This window comes from Sinocyclocheilus grahami, unplaced genomic scaffold, assembly GCF_001515645.1.
Source record: "Sinocyclocheilus grahami isolate Dianchi unplaced genomic scaffold, SAMN03320097.WGS_v1.1 scaffold223.1, whole genome shotgun sequence".
Taxonomy (NCBI): Eukaryota; Metazoa; Chordata; class Actinopteri; order Cypriniformes; family Cyprinidae; genus Sinocyclocheilus; species Sinocyclocheilus grahami.
The window spans coordinates 775484-795048 of NW_015505402.1; the positions used below are offsets into that span (position 1 = coordinate 775484).

A 19565-nucleotide genomic window follows, 5' to 3' on the forward strand; every position below is an offset into this window, starting at 1 on the left:
ACAGGGGGAGGTCAAAACTTAGAAAGTGGCAAATGCACTAATATGCAGGGATGGGGATTTTTTTCTTTCTTTTTACAGTTATAGAAATGATAGAATCAGTGGAAAGAGATCAACTGATTTCTCTAGTTTGTATTTAAATTTAGAAGTGGTAGTGAGAGTGATTGGTTACCAAGTGGTTTACAATTAGGGTTCCTGCAACACCAGTTGGTTAAGTTGTTTAATGACAAAAAGTGTACTGCAGGTATTTTATTGTTACTCTAATATGCTGTAAAACTGTTTAATCAGGTAATGTGAAAATGAGTTTTAATTAAAGTCCAGTATATAATTGAATATATTTAAATCAATGTGACTAAATTAGGTTATGTCAACAAATACAGGTCATATCAGGTCGAAATAAATCTTTGAAGGCACCAACTGAAACTCCTTTTCTCCTTTTTTGTTCTCCAATTAATAAAAATTTTTTTTTTACATAAACCTATTTTCTATTGCTACTGTCCACAACTGAATAAATATTTCTTAAATGTCAATTAAATATTATTTAAAAATATTTTTAAACAAATATTATTTGTTTGTTTTAAATTTACCCTCGACCACATCCACCATCAAGGTCAGATGCTTTTGCCAAGCTTGTCATGCTGCATTTTGGGTTTGCTTAAAATTGTATTTAAAATAAAAATATATATATCTTTTTTTATTTTGGTACCTGTTGTTATCTTCAAAATAAAATAAAAATGTGTAAGTAAATAACAGTGAGATTATATTTTAGCACTGCTCAACAGAAATTTGCAGAAATTTCAAAACTGGCCCATGCTTGATTGGTGCTGGTCTAGCTAGTTGGCTATGATAGCCATGCTGTTCACCAGTTGGTGAAGTTGGTCAACCAGCGCTGTCTGTGAGATGACTGGTTGGCCAAAGGAAGTCATACTGGATACAGCTAGTTATGAAGCCGGTTGGGGACCAGCATGTAAAACATATAACATATGTTGTTTATAAGAAACTTTCCCTGTCTGCAAGTTGTCCAGTTTTTAGCTCTTCTTAATTTCATTTAATGTTGAGCGTGCAGATTACGCCTCCTGTTAATAGCCATGTAAAGACATCAGCATCTGCTGCCTCTGATCCAGGACCAGTGTCGAGTTACGTGCTAATGGTTCCTCATTACTGCACAAAGAGGGTTCACTGAACTTCAGATTCCTGATGTATCTCAGCTGGCAGTTGGGTGATAATCTGTAAACTGTTTGTAAACCCTGATTCAGGACCACACTGATTACATCTAGACTCAGATAAGACGAATCGTTCGTTTCGAGTTTGCAACGGAGCTTGAATCTTGCTGAACTCATGTAATATGAAAACACTCGTTTGTTCTCTCTTATTGTAAACCCCAAAATCATTCAATTATTCCATTCTCGTCTTTCCAAACTTGCATGATGTTATATACTTTATTTTTATTTATTATTATTATTATTTTTTATTTTTTTTTACCGTTTCTGTCCCTATTTACGTTCAGTGAATGGAAAAGTGCAGCCTGGACATTCTATAGAATAAGGCGAGATGGAAGTAAGTTTCTTTTTTGTGAACTATCCTTTTAAGAATGATTTGCATAATAAGTGCTTTAGCCAAACCTTGCACAGCAAACTCATGGTCTCAAATGGGTTCATGTGGGCTAACTGGTTTATAGTATAAAGTTCAGTTTGATGGTCTGTAAATAAAATGTCTTTTGCAGCCGGTCATTAAGTGAATGATCTGTTTTCATCCGCAGACGTGACCATTTGCATTTCTATATGTAAAAATCTTTTAAAGAACGTTCTGTAATTATGCCTTTTACTCGCCACCGATTCAGACGAACTATAAATCACGGCAAACACAACTGCGTCTGAGGAATGTGAAACGGTTTGCCCCACTGCAGGCACAGACAGATACACAGATGCTAGAACACACACACACACACACACACACACACACACACACACACACACACACACACACACACTCTCTCCACTTACACGCTCACGTACTCCGGCATATATATACTGTCCTTTTGTCTCGTTTCACGTCCCTCAGCTGTCCTCTGTCATTCACCCCATTTCATGCTGCTGTCACAGGACATTTTCCCACAAATCTCCCACGCACATGTTCCCTCTGACAGAAACACACAGCACACACATTCAACCCTGACGTGTCCGAAGTCGACATAAAATCAAAATTGACCCTTTGACTATTTACTACACGTTTCTGGTCTGACTGTGAATGATTCATTGGCGAAAATTATTCCAAATGATTTTTTTGTCTGAATTGACTCTACTCTTTCGTTGACGTCACCTATTGTTAACCAATAGCCAATAACTATTTTATATTTTAGAAAAGTCTTAGTCTGATGAGAAAAAACCTGCTTTGTATGATCAAATACGTTTCTGAGGAATAAATTCCCATTTAAAGGCATAAAGTCCCATCCAAATTTTTTCCCATGAAATATTTTATGTTACTCAGGAAAAACTAGCATCATGTTACAGAAGTACAATGAATTGTATACAGGGGTATCACTGTGGCTCTCAAGAACAGCATTTGCAAGACATTTTTTACTTTTAAAAGCAGGGGAAGTTTGACAAAACTACATGTTCTAAAATTACAAACAGCATATGTTGATTTGCTTATGATTTGTTTAAAATAATATGATTTTAATATAATTTTTTCAAACTGGGAATACAAAGCCAGAAGAAACGAGAACACATATTTTGAATATTCAAATTGAAAATTAAACATGCTGTGACATCAGACATTCTGAATCTGTATGAAATTACATTTATATTTCCATTTGTGAAATCACATTGAAAATCATTTTTAATCAATACTTTTGTCTTGTTTTCCACTAACATAGTCTAAATACTAATGGTATTAGACTATTTTAGTGGAAAACAAGACAAACAAGGCAAATTTACATGAGAATCAAAGCAGCGTAAGATATTATGAAAAATGTCTTGAATTAACTTTATTTTTATTTTCCCATTGGCAAATTATTAAGTGTAATATTATATTAAAAACGATTTGCCAGTTGGGTAAGAGAAATGCCGTGCATGAATTTAGACAAATTGGTGTTTTTTTTATTACCTGAAAACCAAATTTCCTGCAACACGCTTGAGCATTCGAGGAGCTATCTGAACATCAAGAGAATTTTTTCTGACCAAATTAAAACGCATATCCAGAGAGAATGTGCTGGTGTCACATGAGGATTCGTTCTGACTAACCTCTATGATAGGGTTCTGTCTGTGTGCCACATAGTGAATACAGAGAAATCCAACTTCTCAGAAGGAACTCCCTGGAATGGACCAGAGTGCATATAATGCAGAGCCAAGACTTACTACTATCTTTGTATTCCTGCGTTTTTATCAAGTTGGCATTCATACAATGACCTGATCAATCCAATTCACTTCACACACACTCACTCATTCGAACTCTCGTTTGTCCTCTTCACAGAAAGTCATCTGGCCTTGAAATCATAGTGATACGTCAGCCACCAAACAAACACCCATACGCACACATGCATATCAATCAGCAGGGAATGTAAACCAAGCTTTGCTGAGTACTGTATGTTGAAGTTGAGAAATACATGCTGGCGGTTATTCTGAAAATGTCTGTTTCCCACCGGAATGAAACTTATACGGGTGAATCTCGTGCGATAAGAAATTATAAAGAAATCGTAAGCTTTACTGTACAAGTGTCATGACAATTAAGCACATTTCAGCCCCAATTTTGCTATTACTTTAAAGGGTTAGTTCACCCAAAAATGAAAATTCTGTCATTAATTACTCACCCTCATGTCGTTCTAAACCCTTAAGACCTCCGTTCATCTTCAGAAAACAAATTAAGATATTTTTGATGAATTCTGAGAGCTCTCTGACCCTCCCATAGACAGCAATGTAATTACCACGATCAAGGTCCAGAAACGTAGCAAGAAGATCGGTAAAATAATCCATGTGACATCAGGGGTTCAACTGTAGTTTTACGAAGCTACAAGAATGCTTTTTGTACACAAACAAAAATAACGACTTTATTGAACAATTCGTCTCCTCCGCATCACCCTGGTGCCATCTTTGTGGTCAGAGAGCTCTCAGAATTCATCAAAAAAATATCTTAATTTGTGTTCCGAAGATCAACGGAGGTCTTACGGGTTTAGAACGACATGAGGGTGAGTAATTAATGACATAATTTTCATTTTTGGGTGAACTGTCCCTTTAATTCATCTGGAAGTGAATGATTCCCATGATTCAAACGTCACCTAACTTTGCAGTAAAATTAGGGGGCTGAAACAAACGTTTGAGACCACTGAAGTGTGTCTAACCACCTGCCTGCAGTGAGACATTTGCACCTTTGCAGTTTACTCATATCAGTCTTAAAACTCCCCCTTTATTTGTTTCTCCACAGGCAAAACAATGAAAAGCCCCCTCCGTTGGAGAGAGAGAGAAAGAGAGGGATGGAATGAGAAAGAGAGCGAGTGAAACCGAGTGAATCATGAGTGCAGCTTTGAACAACAAGGGGAAATCCTCCTATTGAGAGGCATGCGCTGTGGAAACGCATCACTCATAGAGGTAACGGAACCGGAGGCCACACACAAAGCAAAACTTTTAACCATTTATCTGGAGACCGTTTGACATTGTGTCATGCAAAACGGTAGCACTTTTAATAACAGTAAACTGTCATGCATTAGCAATGCAAACTAAATTTCCTGAACATTTTCATATTCTTAGAGGATTTTGTTTTTGTTTTTAAAAAAATGATAAGGCATTTAAAGTGCATGCGCAGTACGTAGTGCTCTTGATCGTTCAGATTAATATGCATGTTCTTGTCAAATGCGGCTTGAATTCTTCTGGGAGAGATACAAATTTGTGGTTTTTCACATTAAAATACTTAATGCTCATCAAGTAGTCAGCGCAGCCTACACAATGGAGCTATTTAGGGAAATTTCACATGAATGTCATATGTAGGTATTCACCCCTGTACTTTCTGTTGCAGCACTTGCGCTAGCACTTTACTCACAGGAAACTCAGGGGGAAGCTCCCCATCTAGGTTTAACATAAAAAAGGAACGTTTCCTGTTGCTTACCAGTGTTTCTCTCACATTGTTCTCATTTGCATGATTTCCACCCTGATGTTAAAAATCAGGGTTTGTAGGGCCCCAAGAGACGCAGTTACATCATATAATTTGCTTTTGTTCTGCTTCAACAGAAATCACTATGAAGATGTCAACAGGAAGTGCATGTACTTGAACCTCATATATATATATATATACATATGCACTTAAATGTATATAAATACAACTTCTTTGTCATATTTTCTAACTGTTGTTATGCAGAGGTGTTAATATTAATATTATACTAATATTTAAAGGGAAACCTGATATCTAGTGAACAGAATTTAGAGATTTGGTTAAGCTCTTTTTAATAAGAAATCGCCTAGAAAGTACACAGCAATGAAAACACAAAGAACAACTTAGAGACCACTTATCATCAAAGAAAAATGACTGCACTTCTATTTATTTAGGTTATATTTATTTATGCTTTGGCATTGTCTTACATTATGCTGAAAATATTAAATTGGCATAATACATATTGAAAAAAAAGTTTTTTAATTGAAATCTTATAATCTAATCATTATAACTAATTGTGTGATGATAGAGAGTATTGAAAACAGCTGTACATATATTTTGTGAGTATATATCAGCTTTGTGCTGGCAAAAGAGGTTTTGAATCTCAGCTATATGATACACACTAGTGTTACGTAACAGTTAGTTCTCACAGTTGTTCAGCTTCTGTCTTGATGAAGTGTAGATGTGTCCCGGAGCTGCTGTGCAGAACAGAGCTTACATTGACAGCGTTGAAATGCAGTTATAATTAGTTTGGAAGAGCAACTGCTTCTGTATTCACTCACACACTCTCTCTCTTCCTCTTTCTCCCCCCTCACACACCTTGACCCTCGGTAGCATTCTTGGGGGAAGGGATTAAAGCCTGAGAGGGGGGTTGGAAGGGCAGAACAATTACCCTGAAGAGGCGTTGGGCCAGACCCCTGCAGGTAGAGCTGACAGGGCGAGACCTCAAGCTGTCATGAGCTATTAGCTAGGCAGAGATGGCCAGAGAACACACACTCAGATGGAGCAACTATATGAAGAATAGCTCTGCTGGACTAGTCTATGTTCAGCATACTGCTTGTACTCAATATGCACTATGTGTCCAGTATGGACTACATTCTGCATGCATACTACACTCACCAGGCTATACAGCAATATCCCTTCTTCAAAAGATGATTGTGAAATGCAATATACATAGAGCCACAGACTTTAGTCGCTCAGTCTTCTCTATAATAGCAGTCAGTATTTGGAACACACTACCAATTAGCATTAGTCAGTGTTCCACCTTAATTCAAGTTTTGACTGAAAATGTGGCTGAAGACGAGCCAAATATGTGATCATTGGAAAAACTTTTTTTTTCAATCATTATTCATTAACATTAATTTATTTTAGGTGTGTTAGCATTTATTACAATGCAACTTGCTTGGAATTGTAATAGTACTACTTGTAATGCGTTTTTAATATTAGGTGTGATGTTTTATGTTAAATAATAATTGTTTTAATTATGCAATATATTGCTTTTTTCCTGCCCATGGACTACAAATGAATTTTAGTAGCATACCGTTGTTGTCACTGCATACCACTCCACATAGTATTTGTTGAAAATATTTAGATGTATTCTGTGCAATATGCTAATATTGTATTCAAACGCAGGCTATGGAGAGTGTTTATTATCATTCCAGCTATATACAGGTATACAATAAAATGAAATATTGCAATGCAGTTTACAAAAATGACAACAATATTATAAGGACACACTGTGAGTAATACAATTACTTTACTAAACCATACACTGTAAATAGTAGATTTAGTCTCTACAGTGATATATATATATATATATATATATATATTACAGTAGATTTAGTCTCTACAGTGATATACAGTGGGGAAAAAAAGTATTTAGTCAGCCACCAATTGTGCAAGTTCTCCCACTTAAAAAGATGAGAGAGGCCTGTAATTTTCATCATAGGTATACCTCAACAAAAAAAAAAATTGAAAAATAAATGTTGAAATATATTTTTTTAAAAATGTACTTAAAGGGGCAAGAAAATACACTTTCTGTTTTAAAATGAATTTTGAATAAATGTCTTTTTAATTGTTTTGAACAGTATATTCTATTTAAGCTATTTTTTTAGATTTATGCTTAAAACAAGGTTTCTGTGTGCCCTAACCTCTCTTCATGTGTACGTACATGTGCTGCAGGACGTTCCTGAGATGACAGACATGCACACCTACAGGAGCTCAGGGGTGAAGCCCCCCCATGGCGATGGAAACGGCCCGAGGAAAGGCCTCATGCTGGAGGGAGAGGGGCCCCGGCAGCTCCCTCAACAATGGAAGCTCTTGGAAGATTCTAGGAAGGTCCTGTGATTTACGATTCATCTTTTTCTTGAATGCCGCTTCCCTCCCTGTTCACTTTGAAACATGGAGCAGTTTCTCAAAAAGTGTGTTTCTTTGCGTGCACATGAGACTGTGATACCCGTGTGACCCAACCGGTCGAGTGGCATTTTGGCACCCTCAGAAGATAAAAAGAAATATATTGTGTCAATACAAGCTTTTATCATTCCTTTGTCAGTTTAAAAGCTTTTATGTGGAATAATCTTTCCGACACAATTTGACATACTTGAAATAATTCACATAAATTCCATTAATGTTTAAAGACACCCTATCAGCTTCTACGCCTAACTACCCCGGCGCTTCTCTCACTGTGACTGGACTCTCATTATGCTCTGAGGGCATGAAGAAAAGGAGGTTTAACATCCACAAAAGAAAGAACCTTCTTATGCCCTGGAAAATGGATACACGGTGACCTATAACCTTTGGGGGATTAGGCTTCATTAGGGGGTGACCCTAAAACCTCTGTTCACCCGTATGCTCATCTCTCTGGGATTAGAAATCTTTGACCAATAGGTCCATGGAATTTAAAAGCAGGTTATCAACATGTAGTGTGTGTTGCTACTAGTTTGATTGTAAAGAAAGTCACAAATAGTGATGGTAAACAATTTAGCTTCACCATAAACATTACCATCTCTTGTTAAGGGAGAAGCGATTAGTCAGCAGTGTAGACGGGAGCGCGTGAGTGTTTGCTTAATACTTTGTTTCTGCGTCTGTTGTTTAAATTGTTACTTGCTGCTAAGAAGGTTTATTTCGTTCTCTAGCTATTTTTCGTTGTAATTTGTATTTTTGATTGCACATTATTTGTAATTAGAGTAATAGCCATCGGCCAAGAAGGAGCTTTTGTTATTTATATTGCTCCATTCCTGCACTTAAGTGCGAAATTTAGTTTCAATTTGAGCAATTGCCCTGCAATAGGGTTTTGGGTGTGCTAATTTAACAAGGTGGCCACAGCTGTTTTCTCTGAAGTGTCGGGTGGCTGTGTGTTTGTTTGTTGTCTGTCAGCTGAGGTGGAAGCTGGATGGTCTGCTGTCCTCATTCCCGGAGGATAGCAGTCCACTTTTAGTCTTTGGCGACTTTAACATTAATCTGGACAAGCCTTATGCTGCAGACTTCCATTCACTCCTAGCTTCATTTGATTTCAAACGCCTTAACACTACAAGCAAGCACAAATCAGACAGCCAACTTAATTTACACACACATTGTACTACTGACAACATTTTGGTAAAACCTCTACACATCTCTGACCATTTCTTCATTTCATTTAACCTATATCTTCCTACCTGTGTGCCACCAACCCCTCTACCTGTTACTTTCAGACGAAACCTGCGCTCCCTTTCACCCTTCCATTTTTCCTCTGTAGTATCCTCCTCTCTTCCTTCACCTACCCATTTCTCATCTCTGGACATTAATGCAGCAACGGACACTTTATACTCTACTTTAACTTCTTGTCTAGACATTATGTCCTCTCTCCTCCAGGCCAGCACGGGCTACCCCTTCTAACCCCTGGTTATCCGATGTTCTTGGTGAGTATTGGTCCAAACTCAGGGCAGCAGAGAGAAAATGGTGCAAATCAAAAGATCTGTCTGACCGGAGTATGTATCAGTCTTTGCTTTCATCTTTCTCTGCTCAAGTCCATACTGCCAAATCATCATATTTTCACAACAAGATCAACAGCGCTACAGACACACGTAACCTCTTCAAAACATTCAGTTCTCTACTCTGTCCCCCTCCACCACCTCCCACCACTTCTATAACAGCTGATGATTTCGCCACATTCTTCACAGACAAAACTAGAACAATCAGTAGTCAGTTCTCAGCTCCACACACACACAAACTCAAACCAACCGCATCCACGCCTAACATTTCCAAACTTATACAAACTTCTCCTCTCCAGCCATCCTACAACATGCCCACTAGACCCAATCCCCTCACACCTTCTCCAAGCAATCTCCCCTACACTTTTACCACCACTCACACACATCATCAACACATCTCTTCTCACAGGCACTTTCCCCACTGCATTCAAGCAGGCTCGGGTAACCCCACTGCTCAAAAAACCTACATTAAACACTTCACTTACAGATAGCTACAGACCTGTCTCTCTCCTTCCTTTCATAGTAAAAACACTCTAACGAGTTGTTTTTAGGTATCATTATTTCTTAAACAGAACAACCAACTGGATCCTAACCAGTCAGACTTCAGGAGTGGCCATTCAACTGAGACTGCACTACTGTCAGTCACTGAAGCCCTGCGGATTGCAAAAGCTGATTCCAAATCATCAGTTCTTATTTTGCAGGATCTATCTGCTGCTTTTGACACGGTGAATCATCAGCCACTGTGGTTCCTCAGGGATCAGTTCTTGGACCCCTCCTCTTCTCCATATACACTACATCACTGGGACCCATCTTACAGGCACATGGTTTCTCCTACCATTGCTATGCTGATGACACACAGCTCTATCTCTCATTTCAACCAGATGAGCCAACGGTAGCTGCACGGATCTCAGGCTGCCTGGCGGACATCTTGGCATGGATGAAAGAACATCACCTACAGCTCAACCTGCCAAAGACTGAGCTTCTTGTCTTCCCGGCCACTCCAAATCTACAGCATGACTTCACCGTCCAGTTAGGTTCATCAACAATTACCCCATCAAGTTCGGTCAGAAATCTTGGTGTAATCTTTGATGACCAGCTGACTTTTAAAGACCACATTGCAAAAACGGCTAGATCTTGCAGGTTGCATTGCACAACATCAGAAAGATCAGGCCATACTGCACACCTTCTTGTCCAGAACCTTGTCATTTCTAGGCTGGACTACTGCAATGCTCTTCTGGCTGGACTTTCATCATGCACAGTCAAACCTTTACAAATGATTCAGAATGCAGCGGCACAACTGGTCTTTAACGAGCCCAAAAGGGCCCATGTTACACCTCTCTTTATCTCCCTGCACTGGCTGCCGGTTACGGTTCGCATCAAGTTCAAGACACTGATGCTTGCATATAGAACAGCCTCAGGATCAGCATCCGCCGCCTTCCACTCACTCTTACGAATCTACATTCCCTCCAGAAGTCTGAGATCCGCTAGTGAGCAACGCCTCGTGGTACCATCACAAAGAGGCACAAAATCACTTTCCAGAACATTTTCGTTTACCGTTCCTGGCTGGTGGAATGACCTTCCAACCCCTATCCGGAATGCTGATTCCCTGATATTTTTCAAGGCGACAGCTGAAAACTCACCTCTTTCGACACTATCTGACTTCATCCTAAAAAAAAAATTATAATAAATATTTTTCTCTTTTCTTTCATCTTTCTCTGTCTAGTTTGTACTTATTTGAACAATGCTTGAAACTTGGTATGATGAGCACTTCCTGTGTCTCTTTGCCTCTTTAAGATGAATCGCTTGATGTATTCCCCAATTGTAAGTCGCTTTGGATAAAAGCGTCTGCTAAATGAATAAATCGAAATGTAAATGTAAGGCTGTTTTAATTCCTTAACTAGTCTAGATATTCAGGCTAGTTAGTTCTGTATATCATTACACACCAAATTTTGAAGAAATACAGGAGTAAATGTCAAAAAATGTTTTTTTATTTGATCAATTATCCCAAAGCAAAGCAAAGAGGGACATGGATCTGAAACCTATTGAGTCATTATGTACTTAAATTGGGATTAAGAAAAAGCCACTTTGTTTTAAAATTGCAGTGAAGTTTCTGTTAGTTCCTTAAAACCGTTAATCGGTGTGACAATGAGGTTTAGTTGATTCTGAGTTGATAAGATAAAGTGTTCTAGGCTGTGCTATTGAAGCTAAAGTTATGCTACTTTGACTACATGCTAGATCAGGAAAACATTTAGCGAATGATCCATATCGGCAACATCTAAATAACTGCTTACATGGCAATTATGACATCAGTTCTTGAAAGACATAAAGTCAGTTGTGTGACAGTATGACGTATATAGTTTATCAGTTGAATTGATGAAAGTGAAATGTAAACCATGTGGCGAGTCATTTTGCACTCCTTTTATGTTATTCTAAAGATAAAACCTGTAAATTAAAGGGGATGGTTGTTCTGTTGGTAATATTAGTACTGAGTTAAATGACAAAGTATATGAGATGATCAAGAAAGAGTAATGTTTGTTTCATGGCCACTGAGGTCCAAAGGCATTGAGTGCCATAGATGTGTTGAAGTCAACATGAAACGATGTTCAAATCCCATTGTACTTTCATAATGTAGTGTATTTTAGAATGACATAAGATATTCAGTGAGAAAAGGATGATGAATGAGACCGGTTTTAATTGGATTGTGAAAAGCTATTTGTTTATGGCAGGCAGTTGGAAGGGAGAGGTTGGGAAAGTGGATTACTTTTTTGATAAGATTGCGAAGACAACATGCAACTGATGAATCATGCTCAATAATGTGCATTAATAAGGTCAATTTTGATTTCATATTGCATTCATGTAGGTAATATTGCCCAGCAGTCCTTAAGTTAAAAGAAATCATGACATACCAAACCTGTATTTCTTCTGCAGAAGATATTTTAAATATATCCTCGACATATTTTTTGTTTCAATGAAAGTCAATACGGTAAAATACTGTTTTGGAACCCTTTATTGTATGAACAAAAACAATTCAAACAATATATTTTGTGTTCTGTAGAAAAAAAACATGAGGGTAAGTATATGATGACTTCATTTAGATTTTTGCCTGAACTATCCCTTTAAAAGCTGGAGTACACTACATGACTTTTCAAATCTGAAGAGATTTTTAAACAGTAGGCATCATACACTTGCCGACTTTGTAAATGGCAAAAAGCTGCCTGATATAAACCGTGATTTTTTTTGTGTGAAATCGGTCAAGTCCAACTGCCCAAAATTTGTGGACTGGCTCTAACTTTTTTGTCAACTTTGCGTTGACTTGTCCAGACTGCAGATCAGACAAAAATCTGTTCAAAGGTTGTGTAGTTTATTCCAAACGTAAGTAAACCGCTGCCATTATTCCCAGGACTTAACTTTTCGGGGTTTGTTGCAAAAAAACACACATGCATTGATCTCAAACTGTCCTCAAAATACTTTCCCAGCCCCACACATGCATCCAGGACGGTCCCCTTCCACACAGCCCAGAGGGTGTATCCCTGGCCTCAAACAGATCTCACACCTGACCTTGTCTACCACTCCTCGCGTATCAGCGTAGCGTGTGGATTTCAATGGCTATTTGGCATTTTTGTGCCGAGCGTGACCTTCAGTGACTGCTACCTCTCGAAAAGCATTTTTTCCGAAAACAGCCGTCAGTCATTTATGTCTCAAAATCTAATTTTAAAGATTCTGAAGGTGCATCGCTGACATATCTACTTGTCAGTTGTGCATGTAAAATGCGGTCATAAATCATGTTTTAGCCCTTAAGTAATACAAGTTCACCATTTCCGGGTCCGGGTTTTATATGATAATGATTGCATTTTAATACTTAAAAGTATGTTTTGGGAGGATGCTGATCTCTTTGGCATGAACTTGAACGCGTTTGTGACCTTTATGGTCAATATTCTTTAAAGAGGCTGTTTCAGCTTTAAAATCTGCTTTCATGTTTTAATGACAGTAGGAAAGGCAGTGAAACGTCCCAGCGCAAGCATGGCTCCTGTCTCTTGTCACCTTCCTGTGAGGGAGTATATGGCCAGAGACACTTTAGTGTGATGAAAGCAAACACAACCGTGTCAGTCCACATCAGACCAACAGGCTAAAGCCCAAGCACTGATAAAAACACTTTCACACAAAGCAGAAAATGGCAAGATTGTCATGCGGGGACAGATGTGTATCTTACAGACTTGTTGAAAAAGTTTCATTTGGTGTTTTTCAGCAAATACCCTCTTAAAAATAAAGGTTCCAAAAAAGGGGTTTTCACAGTGATGCCAATGAAAAACCATTTTTGGTTCCCCAAAGAATCTTTCATTGAAAACATTCTAAAAATAACCGTTTTTCTTGTTACAAAGAACATTTTAATAATCTAAAGAACTTTGGTGGAATGGAAAGGTTCCATGGATTATAAAAGTTCTTGATGGAACGTTATCGCTTTACGATCAGACCTGAGGTGGTTCCCTGTGTTTTGGAGGGCTTTGGTTAAAATATGGTCTTTTGGAATGCTCTGGAATCTGTCAGGACGTTTTCCTGCATCCTACTGAACAGCCTCAGGACACAAGCTAAACATGCACTGATGTGTGTTTAACCCTCCTACAGATGTTGCAACTTTAGATCTTAACATTCACAACATTAAATGTGTGAAATTTAATGGCTGACAATAAAGATAAAAAAATAAATAAACATGATTGAACAGAGACTTAAACATGAAAGTAACTGGGAGCGCTTTCTTTTTCCAGATCTTGTCTTTTTCGTAATGGTCTCGCTTTGGTTGCTTTAGCACCTCTCTGTCTACAGCTTCAGAATGGTTCAGGAGCCAGTTGTCTAGATGACAGCACATTTACATGTTTAAAGACTGAATGGGGACTTCACAATGCAGATTGTCAGGAGACAAACCTCGCTTTCATTCTCTCCAAAGCATCCATGACCCAACAGGTTTAGGCAGAAAAGATGAAAGGAGACTTAAGTAAAAACCCGTTCTGACACTTGTTGCAAAATCGTCAGTGCTTCGGCCAGGACTTGCTTGGTGTTCTGAGGAAAATGATAAAGGTCACTTAAAGTCCAAATGTTGTATTATTCTATTTTAAATATGTTTTAAAATGTACTTTATTCCTCTCATGGAAAAGCTGGATTTTCAGCATCGTTGCAGTCTTCAGTGTCACATGAACCTTCAGAAATCATTCTGATATGCTGATTTGCTGCTCAAGAAGCATTTCTTATTATTATCAATGTTGAAAACAGTTGAGCTGCTTCATATTTTTGTGGAAACTGATAAATTTTTTCCAGATGAATAGAAAGTTAAAAATAACAGTATTTATATGAAATCAAAATCTTTTACGTTGTCACTTTTGATAAATGTTTGCTGAATAAAAGCATCAATTTCTTTATTGTATATACTTATTTCTTTTTATAGCACCATTTATCAAATACAAACATGTGTTTTTAGACATTTCATTAAACATTACATGAATCATGCAACTTTGCTTCTCTTCAAGAGCCAACTAGCGCAGTAAGTCAAATATTTACCCACAGTGCCTCTGGCGTCAATTGTTTTTGAATACTAGCATGAATTTGACTTTCAAATATTCATTTGGATAATTGTAAATTATGTAATGAGAAATGACAGATCCTCATAACCATAATTTCAAGGCGTATGGTGGAAAATTAAGAAATACATTAAACCAAAAACCGTTTTTACAACAGTCACACTAAAATATATGGTTTATGCTTCATAATTCGGTTCACTATAAAACAAGGCTTATGCATATAGGTTCATTTATGTGATTCATATGGGGCAAGTTTGTGCTCAGTGTTTCAGTTTGGTAACTCCTAGTGTTTTATTGACCCGCTACAATCAGGCCCTTTAGACTTTCAAAAAAATGTCACCCTGCCACCCCCTCACCTTAACCCCAATTCCATCACTCAAACATTCCTGCTTTTCTTTAAAGGTTTTAGTCTTGTGCAACTCTGTGTGTGCCAACAATTTCTCCTGTCAAGAAACCACACCTTGAAATCTTTAAGTTAATGTTGTTCTGATGTGATTTTCTGCATGCTGCCAGTAAAAAGATCCAAACACAACGTCATCTTGCTCATTCTTTATTACTTTATAAAACAAAGTGCAGTTGAAGATAAACAGAACTTTTCTTTTTTTTCAAAAACCTGCAAATGAACCAAGAAAAAGCCTAAATAATTTATAATACATAATTAAAAGGTGGTATTTACATAAAAAAAAAAAAAATTCTATACAGTTGCCATTATGAAGGCAATAAAATAGCCAGGCTTCTTCCTAGTAGAGGTAGATAAACATAGAAATGGGAGGGAACATACAATAACTGACAAAGTAAAGACACGTGGAGTCAAAACATAGTGCGATTCAAATATGAATATGCTCCATAACTCCAGACCTCAACAATACGAGCTATGCATGAACATGAATCCAATATAGTTTATCTTTCCAGTCTGCTGAACATCAACAAATGCAAACTTTAGGAATCATCTCAAATGACATTCAACCCCTTATTTTTAACATCCTTTGGATCCAGCCCAAAATATAACAAGAAGTGTATGCCAAGAACAAAAAGGTAGAATGTGTGAGGATCATCTAGGGTGTTTCTTTTAAGGCTAACTATACGTTTAACTGATTATTCATCCAACATACAGTATACAAAACAGTTTCATGTTAATATTTAAGAACTAAATGACTTTAGCACAATGTAAAGTCACAACACTGAGAACATTTCTTGCATTGACCATGCGTGTTTCCAACAGGAACTTAATGGTGGGTGGGATCCAGAATCTCCTCAGAGACATCAAAGTCTTTACAGACAGTCACAAGTGTCACAGTCCTCAAACCAGCAGGGTCCCAGACCACTATCTAGTGACCAAACTGGCATTGTTTAGTCCCAGACCCTCACAACCTCTTGAGCTGCTGCAGTCTGGCTTTCAGCTGTTCTTGTCGTTCTCGAAGTTTCTCTCTCTTCTGCTTTAGTCTCTGGTTCTCCGTTTCCAGATTTCTGATGCTTTCTTTAGCCCGCTTTAAAATCACCACCTTGGACGCCTTGTCGTTATTGGACAGTTCAGGGACGTTGTCCCGTAGCCTAAGGAAGCAGTTCTTTAACTCGTTGCGCCTTTGTCTCTCCATCACGTTGTGAGTCCTCCGTCTCTCTTCCTCGTCCTCAGTGTCCGCCCCCTGTCGGGCTGCCAGACTGCGAGAGCGTCCCGTATTCGGAGCGCTTCGGTGGGAGTCTCCGGACCCTCGGGAGCGTTTGAGAGGGGGCGTGGAACAAGGGGAGGGCAGGGGCGGAGGAGAGGCGGGGCGTGGGGCGGCGTAGTTGTGCTGTTGTTGGATTTCTAAGTGACAGCGCTTCAGAGCACGCTGCTGCTCACGCTTGCTGTCCTCCAACTGCTGCTGGTGTTGAGAGCGCGTCAGCGTGTTCGACCGCTGGACAGTCACAACATCAATCTCCTCCTCTGTGGAGCACAAACATAATGGCACAACAGTTAATACGGAGTTAGAGCAAACTTAAAATCCAATTTTAAGACACTAACTTCCATCATAGCAAAATAAACTTGGTAAATGAATCAAACGACTCACCAGAATCGCTTGTAGATGATTCTCCTCCAGTGGACAGTGAGCCATAATCAGACGTGGACTCGATCTGCTCCTGGCTGTCCAGAGGTAAGTCCTCGCTCTCCAGAGCCTGACAGGCGAGCGCCACACTGTGGCAATCCAGCGTAGAGCCGGCGATTTCGGCAAAAATCTCAGTGTCAATATCGGAGAGCAAGGGACTTGTGGAGAGCACCGCGGAGAGTTTATCCTCGATCGGTTTGACGCTTTGCCACAGATAGTCCTCCGAGAGCGGATCCGAATCCGCTGCTGAAGCGCTGCCGGTAAAGTTCCAGTCCAGTTGGAGAAAGTCGCTGTCGTCTATTAAAAGTTCAGATACTAACTCCAGCTGATCCACCGTGGATAAACCCTTTGCGAGCCCGGCTTTCATCGGAGGGGACTGGGGCGGCGTGGGGATGGACTGCAAGTCCTTCATGAGACTCAGACAAAACTCGTCGTCAAACAGCAGCGGCTCGGAGTCGCAGAACCAATCGTGCGATGGAGAACAAGCCTGCAACATCTTCGCGGAACCTGTCAGAGAAACGCAGGAGAAATGAATCCTTTGAAATGAGAGAAAGCGTGCATCCACAAGTAAGCGTCCACCCGGCTTTTAGCTATCAAGTAAACGCGGGTTGTTTCTAAGCGGCCTGCGAAGCGTTGTTCTCATGCACTGCCGATTGTAAAGTTTCCCGGCTCGCGCGCTCATTTTTATCAATGTTTACAATGGTGACTCCGCCCAGATAGGCGGGGCTAGTCTGCCGTTCCAGTGATGTCACTCAACAGCTGGAAAGGTCCCGCACTGGGGTTTGTTCCACTCCACAATTTTCACGGAATTTTTATTTTTTTTAAATCATACATTTGATTTTTCAACGCTAATAACCAAAAACGAGGTAAAACATGTTTGTCAAAGGATCTGCAATTCATGTAAAACTATTTTGTCATCGATATTACTTCAAATGCTTCTTTTCTATTTTCATGTGGCATCAATTAAAGTGTTTTTTTTTTTTTTTACTAAAAACAAGTTTCCGAGTATTGCTATGATGAAAAACTGTCTTAAAAGTATTTTAAAAAACAATGTTCATATCTGCAGGAATGATCAAACTCTTAAAATAGTACTATTTAAAGAGAACGAAGCTGATACTTGTGTATATACACACACTGTACAAAATACAGGTAAATTGATGTGCGAGTGAAAGAACAGACATTGAATGAAAATAATTGTGCATTTTATAATTGCGCATTAAATAGCGGAGCAAGAGTCATACAAGTTATCCATAAAGCTTTAAGGAAAAACTTTCCAACGCTTCTTTACGAGTAATGCGTTGCAAAAGTAAGCGAGTGGTTCACGCTGTAACATATGGAGGAAAAGCCGGTAGACAGACCACGCGCACACACAAAAAGTAACGTCTTACCTTTTTTTCCCCAAACACTATGGTGAATAAAATCGATGGAAATCGTCGGTCAATCTAAAACAACTGTTTATAAAATTATTTTAAAAACCCGCAGATCCTCCTTGCGGCTTGTCCGGAGCCCACGCGCACAGAAGCTGGCAGTAGGGGTGTGGTAACAGATAAAGACCATTTAATTTTAAAGGGCGATGTACTGCCGTAATTCCTCCGCGTAACTCGCGCCAAAACTTATTCGACAAATGTTGAATGAAAACTCTCATAGTGATTATGCCTAATTATAGTCTGTAGCTTTATATGCAATAAAATCCTTCACGGAAAAGCTACTGAATAGCCGCGGAGGAATGAAGGGAATATAGGCCGGACCTAGACCTAGTGTCCCGGCGGAGCGCTCTTGCACTCAATGAACCGTACAATTCCAAGAAAGAGAAGGGTGGTTGTAACTCACACGTGTGCTAGTGTTCACAAATGCCGGGTTTGCAACCGCGAGAGTAGTGGTGTCTATAAAAAAGAGAACGAATGCTGCGATCACGTTGCGCTGTGGTCTGTTTTGGCGGGTAATATATGTATATACAAGGATATAACGTTAGTGTTCTCAAACAGACAGACACTCCTTATAGCAGATCTCGCGCGACTTAGGGCATAGCAATATGAATTTTAGAGCGACTAAAAGGCATATGAGGAAGATATAGGCGCTGGTTACTTAACAAAAGAATCGCATCCGGCTAAACACGTGCAGAGGTTACCCCTCCTTCTTAGGTGGCGGGAATGATTTATGAGTCTCCCGCGAATTCAACATATGGGCGGAATCCTGCATTCCCTGCAACCACTGACCTCAGAATGCAACAAAGGGGAAATAGAATTCTCATACTCGTTCACTGTAGAGTGGAGATATGCTCCACGTCTTCTTAAACCGTTTAACCAGCGCCTATTGGTATGCATGCAGTTTTCATGATCTCGTATTAAAGATGCAAAATGAGTTTCGCACTTTTAAAATCTCATTCAAATGCAACTTGATTTTTTAGGGCTTTCCAACACACTAATGATCTTTAAAACAGTATTTAATGAAAATTATCATATAAATTATGTATATATAGCATACCTAAAAAATTATATATATATATATAGGTTCAAATTTGAGAAGCAACCATTCTGATTGACTTTGAATTCAATGATAATTCAGGATGCATAACACATTAGGTAAATGAGCAAAGAAGTAAATAGGCTACTGATAAGCAGTGGTGACTCAAATGGACAGAACTGCATGTATTAGGGCTTTCCAACACACTAATGATCTTTAAAACAGTATTTAATGAAAATTATCATATAAATTATGTATATATAGCATACCTAAAAAATTATATATATATATAGGTTCAAATTTGAGAAGCAACCATTCTGATTGACTTTGAATTCAATGATAAT

General features: G+C 38.8%; 1 protein-coding gene across 3 annotated transcripts; it reads right to left on the reverse strand.

Moving 5' to 3' along the window:
- Positions 1-15211: 15211 nt before the first annotated feature.
- Positions 15212-18863, reverse strand: LOC107596778 (transcriptional regulator Myc-2-like). 3 transcript variants are annotated; one of them, XM_016287583.1, is made up of 3 exons: positions 18589-18863; positions 16723-17265; positions 15212-16598 (listed from the first exon to the last, which is right to left on the reverse strand). In XM_016287583.1, the coding sequence occupies exons 2-3, from the start codon at positions 17252-17254 to the stop codon at positions 16039-16041; spliced, it is 1092 nt and encodes a 363-aa protein (XP_016143069.1). In that variant the 5' UTR covers positions 17255-17265; positions 18589-18863; the 3' UTR covers positions 15212-16038. The 3 variants fall into 3 exon arrangements, with proteins under 3 accessions (XP_016143069.1, XP_016143068.1, XP_016143067.1); XM_016287582.1 differs by lacking the exon at positions 18589-18863 and adding an exon at positions 18147-18546; XM_016287581.1 differs by lacking the exon at positions 18589-18863 and having other exon boundaries at positions 16723-17452.
- Positions 18864-19565: the final 702 nt, after the last annotated feature.